The sequence below is a fragment of the Vanessa atalanta genome, chromosome 15, assembly GCF_905147765.1.
Source record: "Vanessa atalanta chromosome 15, ilVanAtal1.2, whole genome shotgun sequence".
NCBI lineage: Eukaryota > Metazoa > Arthropoda > Insecta > Lepidoptera > Nymphalidae > Vanessa > Vanessa atalanta.
The window spans coordinates 472,390-493,560 of record NC_061885.1 but is presented as its reverse complement, the minus strand read 5'-3'; the positions used below and the strand labels follow the sequence as shown (position 1 = coordinate 493,560).

Here is a 21,171-nt window from a genome sequence, read left to right as displayed (position 1 = left end):
AAGTTAAAAAATTTGGTAAAAGGTTTTAGAATTTCAAAATATTTACCTTTCCATTTTAAACTTATAACGACACTCAAGAACAACTCGTAATTTAGGTACAAATATCGTTTATAAAACCCCGCACAGTAATAAAACCTCGACGAATTTGAACACCTCGTAGTAATTTTCTAAGTGTCTTAAACGTATTGAATGTCATCTAATAATCCAATGTGGAGCTGTGCTGATATTTTGTTAACCGATAAACTATTCGATCGAACATTGTAACCTCATATCGTTCACGACTGAATTCGCTTGCTTTATGTATTGAATTAACTCATACCTTATGTGGATTTCGCGCACTTGTTTTACGGAATGCCATAAAATCTAACGATCGCGCTGCGAAATAACTCGATCGAAATTTATTCATGAAGTCGAAAGCGATCGAAAGACGCAATGTATCAGAGTTTATTTCGTGCTTCTTAAATACCATATTTTTTTATGGAATATATGGGTTGGGCGAATGGGCGACTTGATGGTAAGTGGTCAACATTGCCCAGAAACATTGGCGTCGCATGAAAATTTTAACTATTTCTTACGTGCGTGCGTTTTTCATAATGCGCCAACAGCATTGGAAACTGATGGTGTCCCTTCTGCCTGTAGTTATACTCAATTGGATTTTTTTTATTGGAAGTTATTATTAATAGTTATATATTATACTATTGCTAAGCTTATAAACTTTTTTAAAAGAAGCACTGTTATTTAATCATTTTTATTTGCATGCTAAGCCTGTAATCAGTATAAACTTAGTAAAACCATGTTTTATAACTTCGTTTTAATAAAATGCATTTTAATATAATTGGCTTCCTATTAAATAATTAAAGTCCCGTTCTCTTTTATCTTGGTATTAACCTTGTTTCGATCTCAAATTAAGAAAAAATATATATATTATATATCTGATCTCTTTATTTACTCTTTCGTCGGCAGAAATAGTTTATCTTTTGTTAATCAAATTCGATTTCCTGTTTAAGTTGTTTCCCAGAAATAGATCGGTTTTGATTTTTTGCTATCAAACCATTTTTAGCGTCTCTTAAACTTAGAATTTGTCTTATAATTATAACACAATTAATTCTCGTCTTCGCAAAATAATATTTCCCAGAATACTTCTTTTTTCTTACCAACTTTATCTTCGTGAGTTTTTATCGGGAGTCTAGAAAAAAGAAACTTTTTAAGTCTCGGAGAAAGGGTTCTAAGTAGCAAGTAAGTGAATAGATTAAGTTTGTAGTCAAGAACGAACCGTAGCTTGTGGTAATATCTATTTAATAACTTGCTTCGCTGTAGTTTATGAAAAAAATGGTTAAAAGTTCATGATGTAAGTAAATTATTTTCTTTTCCGGTATGGATGTAGAAGGTTTATATACTGTATAGTTTTTCCTAACCGCCCGTTAGCTCCAGTTAATGTTCTAAATAAAATTCAAAATAATTTATTCGATTTAGAAGCATAATAGTCAAAGTAACATCGCCCCAGCGTTCACCGATCACTATATATGTATATATGTCAATTGTAAATACCGTTAGATTATAATCTTAACCGCCGAGCACGAGATGAATTATAAACACAAATTAAGAAAATGAAAATTCAGTGGTACTTTTCTGGGCTTGAACATCGGTTAAGATGCACGCGTTCTAACCACATAACCACAGGAAGAGACCTTAATTTCAATAGACGTGCACAGCACTTAGATGGTTTTATTTTTTAATAGAGAACTGAACCCTCTATATCCTCAATTTCATCTCATCGTTCCATTAAAAGTGATATTCTTTTTAGCGAACATAAAAGACTGAACGCTTTCATAACGCACTCATATTAGTAAACTTTCCGGGGTGATATCGCGAAGCATACAGTCGATTTTAAGATATAAACATACAGGTGTAAATAATGTTACGTAAATAAAGTATTTTTGCTGTATGTTCATAGTTTATACAAAATGTTATGTTCTTATTTATAATCATTTACAATTTTAATTAAAAATAGATAGTTGAAATTACAGTAGACACCTTGACTGTACCTAATTGTAAATGATGATTAATATTAAAGGCAGTTTGTTGACGTTCCTAATTAGATTTGCCGGCGGATTACTGTCAAGCTATAATTAAATTAGTAATTCCCATTAATATACAGAGAGCTAAACAAGGTGTTTCTATGGAATTGTACAAAATCTAATTTGTGAAGTAATAACAATTTAACAGAAACGATTTTTGTTTGGGAGTGAGATGAACCAGAATCCAAGGATTTCAATCTTTATCAAAGTCACCTCCAACTTACGTTACAGAATAAACACGTCACTTATAATAAACTTGAAAAGGGTGAAGGGGTCTACAGGCATGACGATGGTGAAAATAATTGCCGTATAACTTGAGATAGGGGTGACCATATTAATTTAATCCGTAGATTCTACAAGAAATGAAGGTATGCCTGGGTAGTCTGCTTTTTTATTGTATACTTATTATATTAAGACGATACTATTGATAGACTATGTATTTAAGCGTTTGGGCTTATTTCTCAAAGTCCCTTAACAGTTGGGAGGGAGAGGTTACGGCAGGATTACCTCGAACACGCACAGGCTTTCTCGTTACTTTCCTTCGCCGCAGAGCACGAAATTAATTATAATTACAAATCGCAGACTTACCGCAAAGTTTGCCATAATTTGAACCTGAAATCTTCCGTCGAGATTCAACAACCTTCATCCACTAGACCATCGTGCTCACGGATCGCTTGAAGAAATTGGTTTACCGATTCTCATTACGCTGTTGTATTATTATTTGTCGCAATCGAATTACGAGTTACTAATTCGAACTTCCTTTATCGCAACAAGTCGTTTCTGCCAACTAAGCAAATCTTATTGAATAAATCGCCGAGGAAGATTACGGACTAAGAAGTTATTCGTATAAATCATTCCTCTTCATTATCTCTGTAATAATAATTTATTATTTTTGCCACTTGTGTACTCGTCCAGTGATCGGCCTCGACTTCGACACGAGCTGCTGTATATAGACAAATAGCGACGCGTATATATTTTTTTTAGAACTGTGTGAGATACAAAGAATCGATTTTTTTATTATCAAAGATATAATTTTACCGATTTATGCTGTGCACTTGATGTATGTTTTAGGTGTCACCATTTTTCGACGCACTTATTTAGGATAATGTCGATAATTAGCACAAGTCGACGATGACATCCATACATATCCATGATATTACATGCACGCATTCCTCATAAATTATACACCAGCCGTGAAACAGTCTAATCTATCGATTACAACAATAAAAATCTCCCAGTATATTCTGAGATTAACGCGAACATGCATACAGACGCACCGGGGACGTCTGATTTTTGCATAAATTTATGTGACATTTATGTGACTTTATTCAATACCGACAAGTTTAAAATATGGCGAATAACTGTTATAATAAAATATCAATGAAAATCGGCATCGACGTATTCATAGCTGCGGCTGTTATTGATTTCGGCTTGTGCTTCTATTGTTTTTAATGCAACCAGACCTACGAAACAATTAACCAATACCTACTATTGAAATACTGATCCTCAATCATTTCGTTACGCCAAATGAATTGAATCAAAGTATACTTTAAATTTAAATCATTCATTATCAGTCATTTAACAGGTTTAAATTAAAACTTAAGCGGCTACCGGTTCGGAGGGTAGATTCTAACCCAACCTAGAATTAAATATTAAACAGTTACTTCCAGTCTATCTTCGTATATTACTTTGTCAGATTAATTTAAAGTGGTAAACTAATTCTGTTCTTTTATATTATATAACTTAAAATAGTATTTGAAAAGAGGATTTACTTTAGAATGTGTGAGTAAATAATTACTTATTTATGACGTGTATGTATATTTATAGTGTTTAATACGCGAGTTTATCTGACGTAAAAATAGAACATAATTTGTAGAAACTTTTTCAGAACGTCTTCGTTATTCAGAGGACCTTGAACTTTTGTTTGAGGTCTGGAATAAGTCTTAAGGAAAAACTTCAGGACTCTTTGTCGTCATAAACGAATCTGATCTCCCAAAATACGATTATAATGACAAGTTTATTTCGGTCACTTAATAAATATTGAATAGAATCTTTCAAAATACGAATACCCAGACGGGCTCAGCCTCAGGTTTGAAATATAATTCGTTTGGAACTATGGACATTTGGTGATCAGCATTAATAAGTTTCTACGCTGAGTATAATAACAATGTTAATGCCTGGTTAACACGGCTTATTACTCCCGTCAGTTTATATCGATTGATTCCGTGGTGTTCGTCGCTGATAGGCGGCTCTCGTTCGGATGGCACACTCGCCACGTGCCCTCACGCCGCCACCCTGATAATAGATAAAGATAACTCGTATTGCTTGCGTCCGTGACCTCGTTTATTTGTACACGTTAAACAACTTTTTTATTAGCCCTAATAATCATTACGTCTACTACTTTGTGATGTGGAATAAATGTCTTGAACTTGTATGTGATTCTGATGTCTGTTTGATTTGTTTAAGAACGGAATTAAAGTTAGTATTAAGGGGGATATTTATTGTTAGTTAAGATGATATGATACATAGTAGGTTAAGCAGTTATTCTACGGTTAAATAGGTGAGTTAGTGAATATAATCGCAGGCATAAAGGATATAACATTAAGACCACATATCGGGCGGCGCATGGACTGTAAGGAATAGTTATTATTTATTTGCCATTGTCAATTAGCAATGAGAAAAGTTGATGTTCGTTTGTAATACTAAAATATTCCTATTTAAACACATATGGTACCCTCGACATTTGTTGCCATTTGTTTACGAATTATATTACTTTACGTATAGGTAATAAAGCCGTGGTGGTCCAGTTATTGGAAAACGGAGATTTTAGAAGTTTGCGTTTTCAATTCAAAGTTTAAATTCCATATCTCGTAAATTCGTTGCCCGGCTGTGGAATGTTTACATTTTATGTAATTTTATAAAGTCACAAATCCAATTGTAAATAATTTACCATTTGAAGCATCGCCTAATTTTTATTAATTCTAATTAAGATTCACTTGGTAGTATTGCCGATTAAAATATTGTTACAAAGTAAGTTTACTGTAGCGCGACGATCCGTTGGAGAGCCTCTTGAAATAGCTCACAGATTTGTCGAGTGCCGTCGTCCCTCGGGACGGAGAGCTGCTTACTTTGATAGTTAATTGAAAATGTTTTTATTAATAACGAGAAATTAGGCAGTGACTTTGCCGCAGCTAACATGCGAAGGAAGACGTTATATCCCTTGTGTTTATACTGGCTCACTCGAATCGAAACACAGCAATATAGATATTGGGCGACAGAGTAGCTTATGAGTACGCGCTTCTTACTGACCTGCAATTACTCATTTATTATAATGATAAGATTTCCGTGATCTACTTAACCCAAAAATGCGACATTCACCTGCAGTTAAATTAATTTTAAGTGTTTCTCCCGTTTCAGGTATCAAGTGTCCAGTATGCAGCAAGTTCGTACTTCCGGACGACATCGAGTGCCATCTTGTAATGTGTCTCACGCGGCCTCGCCTCTCGTACAACGGTTGGTATCTCGCTTCAATTCTTATAAAAAGTCATTGTCATTGTGTAATAAAGACAATTAGTTATTTGCGCAATAAAATATTATAAATTATGTTCCTATAATAATACGTTTTTTTTTTTCATTAATATGATTAGATTATTTTTTAGGTTTAAATTATTTATTATAAATAAACTTTCTCAAATCTCCCGTATCTTTAAGACGGAGTAACGATCTTATGAAATATAATTAAAAATGTAAAATAGTAGCAACGTTAATTTCGATGTGGTAAGTATATGTATCTCAAAACTGGGCATGTGATGGTAAGTGAGCCTACGCCTATACGCTGCCATTGTACTGCCAATGTGCTTCTTCCAACAATGGGATGCTATATCCCTTCTGATAACTTACAACAAAGGTTCGATGCTCAGTATTAGAACAACTGATGCAGTCCAGAGGGACTCGAACAAAGCCCTTCTAGGTAAAATACCTGCTAAAACTTCTCGCAGAATTGAATTGAATTTCCTATTTTATTAGTTTTTTTTTTTATCTTTTTCATTTTATTTGTTGTTAAGTATTTTTATTTCGTTACAAATATTCTGAAACAGAAATCTCGCTTTTTGTTGACTTTTTTAAACAAATTGTTTTACTTTCGAAATGTTTTAAAAATAAACGCTCGTCGGCCAGCCTTTGCACGTGAAGTGAGGAAACTTTGTCTTTGTAAGGATTTAACAAATGTACAAATCTGAGCGAATTAGCCAACGAAGGCGTAGATTTCTCAGTCATACCGCAAGTTTGGCCGTAGCTTTATAATTTATGATGCCTCATGTGTTGCTTCGTTTTGTTATCTTAATTGTTAACACGCTTTTAATTATTAGAAGCACATGTATGTAATTAACAAAGACAGTATGTAAACAAAGCTTAGTGGATTTAACCTACCCATTTATAACTTTGCAAGTACGTGAAATTCGGATGTCAATTTAATGGCATTGTATTTTTGAGCTGATCTGACGTAGATAGGGACTCTTACATGTCTTCTACTAAACCTCTCGAATTTGGGTGCATTCGGTTGCTTTGACGAGTACCGTTACACAAACCTAAACGTCATATTGAAAATCTTATGAAATATGAGCGTTGTACTTGCTCGTGGATCGTGTTAACCTACCGACTACTGTTTTTTGATTTTCTTAAATAATAATTTATATTATTCGGTCTTAGGTCTAATTGTTGCATAATAATTAATACTCCTTTATATCGACCTGATTAAATCTATTCATCGTGTAAGCCGTTTGTTAATAATAATGTATTCTTTTTCCAGAGGACGTGCTGAGTGACTCCAAAGGAGAATGCGTGATCTGCTTGGAGGAGCTCTCTGCCGGCGACACCATCGCGCGTCTGCCTTGTCTCTGCATCTATCACAAGGGGTAATTATACCTACCACCTACCTTTCGTCTGCTTTTTTAGCTCGTAACAGATTTTAAATCGAAAATATTGAGTATTTCCATAAGAAGTCAATCACTTGGTGGTAGGGCTTTGTGCAAACCCGTCTAGATGGATAACATCCACTCATCAGATATTCTTCCACGAAACAGCAGTACTTAGTATTGTTGTAAGCTGGTTTGATGGGTGAGTAAGCCAGTGTAACTACAGGCGCAAGAGACATAAAACCTTAGTTCCCAAGGTTGGTGGGGCATTGGCGATGTAAGGAATGTTAATATTTCTTACAGCGCCTATGTCTATGGGCGGTGGTGAGCACTCACCATCAGATGGCCCATTTGCTCGTCTCTACCTATGTCATAAAAAAGGTTATACCTTGTGAAGATAAGTAACATCTTATAGCAAAGTAAACCATAAGAGTTTAATCACTGATGTCGTTTAATAGGTATTCATACAGCGGGATATGATCCAAACATTTAAAGGCTACTCATTAAAGTCAGTGTTTTTCTATACGCCATAATAACTTGCCTAATCTCTTATTGCAGATGTATAGACCAATGGTTTGAAGTGAACAGATCGTGCCCCGAGCATCCCGGCGACTAGTGGCCGCGCGTCTACTCTACGGGCCTCGGGCCCCGTCCTGGCCCCCGCGCCACGGCCGGCCGCCCGCCGGGGCCCCGCCACGCCGGGCCCTCGCGCCACGTCCGCGCTCGTCGGCCAGCCATGCCCGAACACGTGCCATTGTCGCGAGTGATAATTTTATACAATGAACAGACTGCGGCCCCCGGGCCTTGTAAATATAAACTTATGCTAGTGAGATGTTTTACCATTTAATGAATTAAAATTAAAATAAAAAAAAAAATACTAAAAAACGAGGACAATCATAGTATCGATAAACGGAATTTCTCGATGGAGTATTATTGTAATATTAATTGAAAATTTTACATCGTTAGTGTTTCGTTCAGATGCAATTATTCGAGATTCGTTTTATATATATATATATGTATGTATAACGTTCGTGTATACGTATTGTACATTATGTATAGTGACGTCAGGTTTTGTTTTGCGGCAACTCTGAAGCGAGCGTCCGTCGCCGCCCCTAACCCCCCTCCCCTCCACACGACGTACATATCTGTTCCCTAGCTTATGTATAATATATAATATCATTTGATCTTTTTCATCTTGATAAATAAACTTGATTTGTTTCTAAATTTTCTACGTTTGTTTTATTTTTTCCCTAACGTGAAAATCATTTTATTATTAATGAATATTTCAAGTTACAACTCGACATCAAATCGTCACAAAGTTCAAATTAAATAATTATATTTACCGTGAAACCTGATAATTTTTGCAATTAGTTAAATAGAATGTAATTTCTATTTAACTAATTGCAAAAAAATTTGGGTTTTTAAAGAGTAATCTTAAGGACTATGACCGTGTGGATTACGATTAGAATATAATTTTTACTCGAGATTTTGTTGCTTAGCCTTCTACGCCAAATTCTAATTATTCACAAAAATGAGAAATCTGGGGAGTTCAGATAAAATAATTGAAGGAACACGAAACGAGTATTTGAGAAAAAGTTCGGCACTCACTTGGCACTCATTTGTAAAGCCCGTAGGTGTTGTGTCACACATTTGTCATATATTCTACCGCCAAACCGCAATACTTATATACGTATTGTCGTGTTGTGTTGCGGCTCAGCGAGCCACTGTAACTACAGGCAAATCAAATTAAATCAAGTTTATTCAAGTAAACTTCACAACGAAGCGTTTTTGAATCGTCAATATTAAAATACTACCACCGTTTCGGAAAGCAGCCTCCAGCGAGAAGAAACGGCAAGAAACTCGCATAGTTGCTCTTTTCAAATAAACAGATTTACAATGCTGTTTTTTTACAATAATTAGTGTCTTGTTATGGAAGCCGAGCCTAAATCCAGGCGTTTTTTTCTAAAAAGTACTCTTTTAATTAATAATAAGACTTATTTATTCATTTAGTCTTAATAAACTTTTTAAATTTCGTATATAGTAAATTATGTATATCTGTCTATAGAAAACTTCCTCACAAATAATTTATATTTTCCGTGCATATATAAAACATTACAGAACATATATATGGAAGCAATAGTTAATATCTTGATTTCTTTAAATTTTTGGCTCAAATGATTCTTTAGCTCTCATGTTATGGATTGCGCGAGTAACCTTTTTCTGCCGCACAAATATCTTATCGCTAGCGGCTCCGCAGCTCCTTTACCCCACAGCATTATACTGTTAAAGTAACTCGTATAAGCGAAATGTATATCGGTAAATTGTCAATTTTTTTTAAATCGCCAACACAAGTTTTATACTAGCTCACCCGTTTATATTCCATTACAGCTAGACAACAATAAGGCTAGAAATTTCAGCCGACTCAACTGGATTCATCGATTCCCCATTGATAACTTCATGAGCTTATACATTTTTCATTTTTGGTGTACTAAATTTTACTATTTTGTTTTTTTTTTTATTATTTACCCCAAGTATGTTTTACGCTAATCCAGGGTACTATATCAGAGATACCATTGTTTACAGCGTCATACTATACCTGCTTTTAATTTATTATACAAACCATGGAGGTGTCAACAGCAAACAATACTATATGTTATCGAGTAGGTCTAGCCTCCAATGCGGTGCTACGTCACAGGATGTCAATTAATTATATCACATTATTACATATAATGATTATAATCGAAACTATTTATGTTACATTATTATGTACTTAATAAATTAATGTTATAATTATTAGTTTTTTACTCGGTGGTAGGGCTTTGTGCAAGCCCGGCTGGGTAGTTACCACCCACTCATCAGGTATTCTACCGACAAATAACAGTACTCTGTATTGTTGTGTTCCGGCTAGAAGGGTGAGTGAGCCAGTGTAATCACAGGCACAAGGGACATAACATCTTAGTTCCCGAGGTTGGTGGCGCATAGGTGATGTAAGGAATGGTTAATATTTCTTACAGCGCCTTTGTCTATGGACGGTGGTGACCACTTACCATCAGGTGGCCCATATGCTCGCCCGCCAACCGATGCCATAAAAAAAATAGTTGTTTAATAATTTGTTAAACTTTAATTATTACGATTTTATTTGGCACACTAATTAAGACTGACACAAATACATACTTCTTTTTTAAAAAAAAAAATGGTCTGTCACGAGAAATAATTAGATGATTGGAGTTTATTGAAAAATATATTTGTTGGAGAATTCTTAAACTACTGAAATTACATATATCATGTTTGTTCTCTACAAAATAGGGCAAATCATTTATGTATAATAGTTCCTGACTAGTGTTTGATGTTAACACAATCAAAGGCTTTGGATGTGGCACACATTAAAATTCCTAAAAGTATCCTGTGATTTCCAGGCTTCATAGATATCTTAATAATCTAGACCCCTCGTAAATCCAAATTGTTTTCTTTGAAACAGATGATGTCTGTTAAAGTTAGCTAATAATTGACTTAAGATGATTTTCAAATATTTTACTCAGGGTAGTTTCGAGATCGCACTGTGGTTGTCGGAGACTGAAAGCTACCAGATTTAAACATTTGAGTGATTTTACTAATTTTCATCAGCTCAGTAAATATACCGATCTAAGCGCCAACGCATATTTATTTTTCATTCAATAATTAATAAATATTGTTGCTTTTCGTGAAAGGTAAATAATAATCAAATCGATAATAGCGACACACGATGGCGTCAATAAAAGACAAGGTCATGTGGAACAGTATATTTCTGCCAGCGGCGCGCCGCCTCAGCGCATGAAGGAGCGATGCCGCGGGCCGCGCTGCATGCGCGCGCCCCCCCACCCCATGCCGCCTGGGGGGGATAGTATACACATTCATCATATCACGTCAAAACATATCGTTATTATTATGTTCAATTCTGTTCGAGAGTCATATCAGTATTGGAACTAGAACTAGATACTTTCTAGCTCAAAGTAGATGTCAAAACTTAAGTGGAATAGTGATGTATTATAAATAAAGGTACATTAAACAAGAACTGTTTCAAATACATTATATAACATAGCTAACAGAAATTCCCATCAAATTTTAGGTTAATTTAACCTCCTACTCCCGCCTTAGGAATACAGTGTACGTGTGTGAATAAAGTAGGAGCGGCTCACCCATCATGTACTGCGCGGTGGGCGTGAAGTGCCCGAAGTGCTGGCCGCCCAGCTCCCACGCGCCGCGACCTCTGCTACGGGACATACATCGACTTATTCGATCACGACCTCCGACTGTGTCGATTACTTAGTTTCACCGACCTCATGTGCTTCAATTTCATGTGCTCGATTTGTATTTAAAATTTATCATGCGCTAGGAAAACAGATCAGCCTGAGTAAATCTGCTTATGTATCTCATACATAAGCAGATTTACTCAGGCTGATTCGTTTGTTTGTAATAGGGATCTCTATTCCACGGCAAAGATCTACGGAATTACATCGGTAGTCTCATGGAAAAATCCTCACAGTACTTTTTCTTAAGTTGACAACCTTTGCAGTGGAACATTTACGAGTTGCTATATACTCGGAGTAAAATATTTTTTCAGCGGATTGGAAGGAAGGATTGTATATGAAATGATGAGGTTTGAGAGATATAAATTATCATGGTACTGACTAGTAATACCTACAGGGATAGCGTTTATCGCGTGAGAGATTACATATAAATGGAAAGAGTAACGAAGGATATTACTAGAGGTAGAGACCACGAGCAAATAGGATATTGCAAAACGCCAGAATCTTTACTTTGAAAATGAATATGCTTTTTCAAAAAATTACGCGAACAGTAGGGATAGGTACTGATATGATAAAATTGTGAAGTCCCAATTGATGGCATGTGTGCAAATATGTTTATGCCCGTGTGTGTGTGTGTGTGTGTTAATGCGCGTGCGCGCGTGTGTACTCACGGCTGGCGCGCGTGTGCGGGCGCGCCGAAGCGGCCGCGCTCGCCGCCAGCGCCGCGCCGCGCGCCGCTGCAACACGACACGCGACACGTTAACATGCGGACACCGCTCAGAACTATTCAAGCATTGGTCCGCCCCGACCGACGAGTTACCGTGCGAGCGGCAGCGAGTAGGGCTGGTGCAGCGCCGTGAAGTCGTCCACGTGCAGCGAGGGGGGGCGCGACGTGTTGGGGGGGCGCGAGCGGAACGCGTCGGCGCCGCCCTCCGCGCGCAGCCGGCTCAGCGCCACTGAAACGCGTTTGGTTTACTTTTGTTAGAGCGCTTTCTCTTCTTTCGCTTCTATAAAGTTTTAGTACTTTATGAAGAGGAGGGCGAGGGAGGCCTCGCGTGCGAGCGGACGTCGGGCGCGACTCACCGGCGGGCCGCTTGTCGTCGGCGGGCAGCGCCTCGGGGCGCGCGTCGAGGCAGCCCGCGAGGCGCCGCACGGCCGCCGCCAGCGCCTCCGCGCCGCCCGACAGCTGCGCCTTCGCCACGTCCACGATGTCGCACGCCATCTGCGGACAGAGTCGCGGGTCACGCACCGCGCGGCCGTCGCCGGGCGCGAGGGAGCGCGGGAGTCACCAGTTCGTTATCGTTGACGTCGTCCCCGCTGGCGGCCGGCACGTTGAGCCAGTAGCCGGTGGTGAGGCGCTCGTCGTTGGCGTCTCCGATGCAGTATATCTGTCGCGCCGCGAACTGCGCCACGAGGGGCTCGGGGGCCGCCGGCGCGGGCTCCGCCGCCTCGCCGGGGACCTCGTCGGCTTCGTTGAGTTTTTGCACGTGAGTCATGAGGAAGCTCGCGTTTGCGGCCGCGTCCTCGTCGATGTTTCGTTCCTTGAGCGAAAGGAAGTAAATTTAGATACTGCGTTGAAGGATATTTGTTTGGATGGTTAAAGTTATATGAAACTATTTACCTTCATTATTTTATCCAGAGACAAAACCGGATGATCCTCATCGGAGCCGGAGTAGCCTACCATATCCGCCATTTCGGCGACAGTTAGAGTGCTCCTCCTTCCGAGCGGACCCTCGCCCTCTTCGACTTTTAAAATTCTTATCAAGTCTATGTATAGATTTAGACATTCCGTCTTGTCCTCGCCCGAGCCCTCTAAGGCCCATCTGAAATATTTTCCCAGAGCCTCACGTCTCTTCGCTACAAACTTTCTAAATTGTAAGAATCCAAATTCATGTTCCGTTAACACGAAGTAGGCTCTCAACACCGAAGATGCCACGGCGCAAGTTTTATTCGCTGATTGAAGGCAGTCCGCCGTAGCGTCGAGGAAAGTGGCCAGGGATTCTTTACTGGGCAAAGAATTAGCCAATATGACATCCGTGGCTCCACTGACTGGCGTCAGCGTCACCTCCACGTCACAAAAAGCGGCTAAAGCATGTGCGGCGTATTCTTGAGCCGTTGAATGCTCGTGCGACAAATTGGGCAGAGCAAGTATATTGCAAAGAGCCGTTTGTATATCGTTTGACTTTTGAGTTCCACTGCTCATAGTGAACAAGACGGCACATTTAACGGGAGCATGAGAAACCAAGCAGGCTAGAAAACCAAGTACTCGAGCCACACTCGCGTTAGCGGGCTCCCCTTCCTTCATCTCTCTCATGACTGCTCCGACAGCCGCCCGAGCGACCGTAGCCGCGGTGTTCGGAGCGAGATCTGCAATCTGCACGCAAACTCGACGGAGCATATGAACGACCGGTCGATATGTCGACATGCAAATAATTTGTATCATGTCGGTTAAATCGTTCGATAATGCATGCAAATGGGCGGACCACATGCGTCTCTCATTCGCTGCGTCGGCTAATTCTCGATCAGATGGTGCGGTCTTAGTTTGCATCGGTAATGGCAGAGGTAAAAGTTCAGAAAATATCAATAGACCAGGAACAAATGTATAGGGAGCCGTCATTATATAGGAAATGACTTCAGAGCAAAGAGAGGTCCACGGTCCACGACGTATTGAGTCTCCATCGTTTGCATCATCGGCTATCGGTTGTGCGTAAGCGAGTAACGCTCTCACGGCAGCCTCGGCCGCTTTTGCCGCAGTTCTATACCCAATGCACCCAACTGGAAATGTTTTCGCAATACCATATGTCTTCAATATTATCGGCGCCGCTGTCAGGTCTCTGAACCTAGGGCCTCGACAGCGGACGACTCTCGCTAACATTTCATCGAGTAGTCTGAGGCAAGGGAGCAGCATCTGAGCCAATTGAAGTCCCCGCACCGAGGTGAAAAATGAAGTATGCATACTCGGTTGATCAAAATGAGTTGCCAAACGGTCCAGTATGCCGGAAATGTGCGCAACGCCATCCAAAGAAAACAGTTGTAATACGTTGTATTTATATTTAAGCTCCACATATTCTTCAATAGGCGATTCACATACTACTGATACGTTTTGTTCATAATCAGAAATACAGAAATGACGTAATATTCGTAAGCAGGTCATTAACTCGCCGGGCAAATCCGCCGAATGTTCTAGACTCGCTTTTAAAATCTCGACACATTCGACTAAGTCCTCGCCCGAGAGAACAGTAGGTTTCTCCACAGGTTTGAGATACGGTATGACTTCTTGTAAAACGCTTGAAACGCTTGGCTCAAATCTATCATGCTCTTTCGAAACGTTGATCAATCTTTGGCCATATTTCTTTAAAAATGGAACATTGGCTGCGTATCTGACTGCCGAGACAATTAACTCTATAGCATAACCCTTTGCCGGTGATTTTTGTTTAGAAGGCGAATCAGCTTTACCCTTGCCTTTCAAATCGTTCTCGAACACCTCCATGAGACACTCTGGATTCTCGCCCATAACAATGACATTCGGAACAGCGGTTTTACCAATACTACCAAAGCTGAGGCAATATAACGATTGCAATCTGTCAATGAGTTCATTTTCGTCCATCTTTCCCGCTTGCAAGTCACTAATGGATTGCAAATAGTACATGGCTTTCAATCTATAAGCGAGTTCTAAGCCGACAATTTGTAAATCACTGTAATTACTAAGAGTACTGTCATGCGGATAAGCTGTCTCGTCAGCGTTTTGCTGCCCATAAGGGTGCTCTAATATCTTAAAAAGTAGTTCACTCATTTCCATATTTTTGTACAGAAATTTAAGACCATTATATGAATTTACGAGTTCAAAAACGAGATCGTATATAGGACTGGTAATGACCAAATTATTTGATGTTGTCGGACACGTTAGCAAATAAAGACAAACTTCCAAAATGCGATGAATATCAAAGAACTGAAGAAGTATTTCGTTGGAACATTCCTTACTTATATCGAACTGTGCAGAGACTGGGAGAAATCGTTTCGGTTGAGAGAGGTGGAAACATTGTGACCGGTACATGTAAAGTATTTCTTCGAAAGAATCTACGATAAAGTTTATTTCATTTTCTGATAATTCGATATCTTCTGGCTGATTATTTTCAGCTGCAGCGTTATTAAACTTCATAACTAAATCGTGAAGCTTACTTAACGCTTCATATATATTAAGTTTTTTCAAAAGCGCACTCAGAGCGAATTTCACTCGCCCCAGCGGGTTGGCTTGCATCATAGCTAATAAGGCTTGATATCCGTTCATAGGTTTTCTGGTACTGTCGGTTTCATTTTTATCAAATTTAGGATACATCGAATTTTGCATAAAATGATCAATTGCTTCTTTCGATGATAGACACGCGTTTAAAGATTTCAGAATCATCAAGCGTATACTCAGAGCCATATATTCTTTAGCGTACATCTGTAGTAGTTGCATTGGTATATTTATGCCAGTATTTAGTAGCATTTTCATCACTTGTCCATTATGTTGATGAGTCATCAACGTTTCAGCTAGACGAATACCACATTTCATATGTCGTATCTTATATGTTGGCTGCTGTTGTGCTAGAGCAAAATCGAAGTTTAATCCGATCCTGCAGAAAGTCACCAGAAGATTGTAAATATCGGCAAACTCATCAGACGTTTCTGATCTGTTATACATGCGAAATATTCTAAGAATTAAATCGGTTTGTTTGCAGATATTTGTTAGAGGAACGAATAACTGTTCGCACTGGTGAACCCAATCCTCTCTTGAAGAGTTGTCAATTTCCATAAACGTGTTTGAGAAAAACTTTTGTTCACGCTTTTTAGCGGCTGATGTTATTTCTGATATTTTAAATAAATCCGCGCTAGCTTCACACAACTCACTGAAAGTCGCACTCATAACATCTTTCACGTCATCCCTCTTAACGTTCGCCAGTTTAGTTATTTTATTTACGTGTTCATATTTTTCCCATTCTGCTTTGAATGGGTTAAAGTATTTGATGATATCATCAACGCCGCAATATTCGTTCATATCGTATTCCACCTCCATATAAGAATTAGCATCTAGATCATCACAGATATCCTCATCAGATAATATGGGCTCAAATGGCTCAGCATCCATTGATCTATCATCATCGAGATTCCTCAATGGCGAATCTATACCCTTAGGAGCACTTGTGTCAACAATTGGTACAGTTACTAGACTGGAATGTTGAGGTTCTACATATGCGTTGTCCACTTCTTGGGAGGGGCTTCTAATCGATGTTTTATGTCTATAACTTTGATGATAGAAATCTATACGAGGAATTTGTTTCCCACTTCTATCATAGTCAGGACCATCCTCTGATCGCACAGAATTTATAGGGCTGTTCGTTTCACCTTCTCTTGGAGACATCGGTCGTCTACTCTCACCGGGTGGTGTTCTGGGTCTTTTCCTAGGGTCATCTCGACTCGGAGATCTACTGCCGTAGCTAGAGCCTCGCATGCGACTGTACGGTGAATGTCTCTTTCTATCATATGGTGTTTGTTTGTCGTATGAAGGAGCGCGTCGTTCATAAGAAGAACTCCTTTTGTCATAAGGTGATAGTCTTTTTTCGTAAGGGCCACACTTGTCATACGCGAGTTTGCGTTCGTAGGATGGTGGCCTTTTATCGTATGGTGAGCGTGGTTCATACGACCCACCCCGTGAACGATCGTACGAAGTCTCACGATGACGCCGATAATCATCCTTCTTATAGGAGCCTCTATCCCAGTCGCGATCACGGTCGATACTACGAGATCTAGATCGGCTCAATGGTCGATATTCACCCTTTACTACGTAATCCCTATCCCGACTTCGTGATCGGGAATGAATTCTATCCAATTCCCTACTTCTATCGCGATGTCGAGATGATTCACGGCTCCTGCCTCTATCTATTGAACGTCTGCGACTTCTACCATCGCGTCTATCTCTTTCTCTGTCTAATTCCATAGAACGAGGGCTATGACGCAACCTGTCGCCTTCTCTTTCACAACTTAAGTCTCTCCTATCTTTCTCCCATTCATTGTCCTCCATATGATGGTATGTCCTAGGATCTTTTGGACCTTCATTCTCGTAATATTCATTCCTGTACAATTGGCTGTCGTAGTTTTCTGGGTAATTGGGACCACCATAAGTTTCAGGATTACTTGGCGCAACATTGCTAGTGTATGCTGGTATCGGGTTGGTAGGTTCTTGATTCCAATCAGATGACTGTGGTACGTTAGCAGGTAAAGCACTTACTTCACGAGACACAGGTCTCTGAACATTTGGAGGCGGATTTACACTTATTGGAGCATCAGGTAGAACTTGAGTCAAGTTACCATAAACGGCCAAAGTGATTGTTGTATACCAACCTGAAATTTAAAAATTTTTACATTTAAGTTAGATATTTATTTAAAATATATATTCTTACTAACTTAGTATAATGTGTGTTTGTGTGTAATACACTTTGTACATTTCATACAATGTGAGTCACGATATGGTATGGATGTCTGTGTGTAATTCTTGTTCAGATATTATGCAGAATTATAAAACAATGATTTAAAAAATATATAAAATAATTTTGTCAATGAGAAATACACAATTTGGTTAGTTCCTTGCAGTTAATTTAATATTACATAATTAGACACAATAAATACATTCACAATATTCTGTAATGTTATGTATGTATGAATAAATATTAATGATTTTATGAGAAACTGTGATATTCATACAAGGACAAAACACAAATTACTAACTCCTGTTACTCGACTGCATAGAAAGAGGGGTTCCAGATAGCTTTAAAAATGCCTATGTTGCGAAATTAAAAAAAATTGTCAAAGAATGCTTGTATGCTTGTAAAGCTTACTATACAAATAGTGAGTTTATGGTTAATAGCGCACTTTGGGAATTAAAGAAAAAACTCCTGGCTAGTTCTTTCAATAATGAATATTTGTAAACAATAAAATTGACAAAAACAAGGAAAGACCCGCTGAGTTTTTTTTGCTGGTTCTTCTCAGGTAACGGTGTTTTCTTTTCCAAACCAGTGGTAGTGTTTTATTTGACAATCAATAAGTAAGTGTAATGCTTTTATATTGAATAAAGGAATTTCATTTGATTTGATTTTAGATAACCAAACATAACCTTTACTAAAATAAAGCAGAAACAGAGGGCATGACAACTATGACAGTAATTGTATGTTCCTATGGAAATATAGAACCCAGTGCTTAGAACGCGTGCATCTTAACCTGATGATTTCGGGTTCAAACCTAGGCAGGCACCACTGAATTTTGATGTGCTTAATTTGTGTTTATAATTCATCTCGTGCTTGGCGGTGAAGGAAAACATCGTGAGGAAATGTGTCTAATTTCAACGAGATTCTGTCACATGTGTATTCCGCCAACCCGCATTAGAGCAGCGTGGTGGAATATGCTCCAAATCTTCTCCTCAAAGGGAGAGGAGGCCTGTAGCCCAGCAGTGGGAAAATTTACAGGCTGCTAATGCTAAAAAAATGGAAATATAAATTTAAAAATTAAAGGATATGCAAGGCTGTTTCCCAAAATCCTATCTGGGTGAACTTAATTTTCTCATGACACTGAATTTTTCAGCAAAACTTGAATGTAATCCAGTGTTTATATAAACATTATTTTACATTAAAGTAGTTATGTTGCACCGTTTAATTGAAGCTCCCGAAACTTGACTAAGTTGCAGAAAATATAACTACATATTATTATTTTTGTTTATTATTTTAATTATTATTACAATAAGCTTTATTCATATATAAAACTCTTGGATTACTACTCATTGACAGTCTCTACTATTGAAATTGAAATTCTCTACTAGTAGAGAATTTCTTAAATCTTATACTCCATACAGATACTTAATTACCTTCTTAAAAATAGTATATTTCGATTGAGTGGGGAGCTGTTGTAATTTACTGGCTACTAGTAATTTTCTTAATTAAAAGCATTGCTTATTATTTTAATTGGTAACCCAGAATAATCTCAATGTTTTTACAAATCTGACTGCAACAGGCTTTAAATATTTTCATTCCTAATGTTGGAATACCTTTTATTATACCTATTATATTGTATATTTCATAAAATTTTGTTTGGTAGTTGCTATGGATGGGATTTGAGAATTTTCATTTAGACAAGGGATTCCTTGTTAGTTGCAGCAGTTATTAATATATGAGATATAACAAGATATTGGTATTTATTCAGATTTTGACCAAGTGCCAAAAGAGCCTTTAGCTCCACTAAAATTTAATACTAGAAAAAAGAAATAATTGAAATATAACCTGAAGTATACTCGACTAAATTTACCTCTTAGTACTAGTCCATCAGTCGGAATTCTTGGTTGTTCTACATCAGCTCCACATTCCATGTGTATTTGACCATTCTGACAGTAGTCCAGACTTCCTAGGGCTTCGAATGTAGAAGCACCTGGTTTACTTAAATCATTTACAAAGAAGTCAATGTGGAATTTTGTAGGGTTTGTAGCCCCAAGTCTTACTCCACCAGGAAAATCACCTTCGACTCGAGCCCCCAGAGGAATAATACGTATTTCTCGGACATACACTGACTTCGGAAACTGAACCAAATCTAAGTTTAATTCCTGAAATAATAATTTGTAAACCCTTTACTTTTGTATTAACCTAATTCTAAGCAAACACTATGAACCAAAAGATTTTTATACATAATAACACAGTTTATATTAAGGTGTATTAAAATTTACAAAGAGTAATAATGAACTTACCTCACTTGTATCGTGAGAAAAGGTGTCGAAAAATAAAAGGTCCGGTTGTTCGGCGGTCATTTTGTTTTTATCAAAACACGCTCAACATTCGAATGTTAAATATATCACATCATCTTGAAAACCTTACCTACCTATCATTAGGTTATAATGATTAATAAACTGAATATCTTAAATTTAAATTATCGAAAGATGCTTTCATATAAATCTTATTTTGACTTTTGTCAAATTATACTTGACATTAGACTTGGACAGTTGGGACTTGACGCCTGTAGGTAATCGCCATTTTGTCCTTGAAATTTTGTAGCGTTCACTTTAACAACACAATAATAGCTTAAAATATAATGTTATTGTATGGTCAATAATAAATGTTAAAAAAACACGATACAACGGGGTAAATAAAATTTTGAAAAATTTAATCATTCATAACATAATTATTAATTTGCTGTACAATGGTGATGATAACCACTTCATAAATGCAAGAAAAGCTTTTGTTGCAGTATTTGTTTCATAATCAAACTTTAAAATTAAATACGTTCGGCTTTTTCGTATGATGTTTATATTATCCACTTGGACCTACAACCTCCATTTACATATACATTATATAATTTACAATAATATGACAAGTGAATAATGGAACTTAAAAAATATCACGGTAAATTATATTTTAAAGAATTGAATTTCTTAATGTATATAGGAAATTATTACTATCCAGAATTAATAAAATATATATTTTTTTAATTATTTGTATTTATTTTAATATTAGGTAAACAGATACACTATTATATTATATGTTCCACATAAATATTTAATTTATAATTCATAAAAAAGTAACTCAATCATATAAAACACTTATATTTTTATAAGAAAATGAACAAATTTAATTTTCCATATACATACCTACTAATTAGATTTTCAAATTCTTCTAAGTTTTTCCCTATGTATACTTATTTTAAAAATAATTGATACTAATATTATTAAGATGTACGTTTTGTTTGTTTTTTATTTCTGGATCAACCTATAAATTACAAAAACAATATATTATTTAAAGTTAAAAATACTATGTTTATATTACATCCGCCTGCAACTAACCTTATCTACTCCGCCATCGCGCGACCTTTGCCCATTAAGTG

General features: G+C 37.5%; 2 protein-coding genes across 3 annotated transcripts in view; one reads left to right on the top strand and one right to left on the bottom strand.

Moving 5' to 3' along the window:
• Nucleotides 1-8,220, top strand: part of LOC125069165 (E3 ubiquitin-protein ligase ZNRF1) — a 112,907-nt gene extending 104,687 nt beyond the window's left edge. The window contains exons 2-4 of the mRNA XM_047678560.1: nucleotides 5,496-5,591; nucleotides 6,886-6,991; nucleotides 7,550-8,220. Of these exons, the coding sequence (XP_047534516.1) occupies nucleotides 5,496-5,591; nucleotides 6,886-6,991; nucleotides 7,550-7,607 (260 nt within the window). The 3' untranslated portion in view covers nucleotides 7,608-8,220. The remainder of the gene's footprint in view (nucleotides 1-5,495; nucleotides 5,592-6,885; nucleotides 6,992-7,549) is intronic.
• Nucleotides 8,221-10,755: 2,535 nt separating this feature from the next.
• LOC125069576 (protein virilizer) lies at nucleotides 10,756-20,265 on the bottom strand. Of its 2 annotated transcripts, none has more exons than XM_047679109.1 (9): nucleotides 20,042-20,265; nucleotides 19,609-19,900; nucleotides 12,899-17,658; nucleotides 12,567-12,818; nucleotides 12,361-12,499; nucleotides 12,098-12,233; nucleotides 11,949-12,014; nucleotides 11,167-11,240; nucleotides 10,756-10,859 (listed from the first exon to the last, which is right to left on the bottom strand). In XM_047679109.1, the coding sequence occupies exons 1-9, from the start codon at nucleotides 20,099-20,101 to the stop codon at nucleotides 10,795-10,797; spliced, it is 5,844 nt and encodes a 1,947-aa protein (XP_047535065.1). In that variant the 5' UTR covers nucleotides 20,102-20,265; the 3' UTR covers nucleotides 10,756-10,794. The 2 variants fall into 2 exon arrangements, with proteins under 2 accessions (XP_047535065.1, XP_047535066.1); XM_047679110.1 differs by having other exon boundaries at nucleotides 11,167-11,237.
• Between the last annotated feature and the right edge of the window lie 906 nt (nucleotides 20,266-21,171).

What these genes read in the sequence shown, in the direction of transcription:
- LOC125069576 (XM_047679109.1), bottom strand. Translation starts at nt 20,101, where the DNA reads ATGACCGCCGAACAACCGGACCTTTTATTTTTCGACACCTTTTCTCAC. An exon ending in TACTCGCTGCCGCTCGCACG is followed by an intron (nt 12,015 to 12,097) that starts GTAACTCGTCGG and finishes GTCGTGTTGCAG; the next exon opens with CGGCGCGCGGCGCGGCGCTG. An exon ending in CACCGCGCAGTACATGATGG is followed by an intron (nt 10,860 to 11,166) that starts GTGAGCCGCTCC and finishes TATCCCCCCCAG; the next exon opens with GCGGCATGGGGTGGGGGGGC.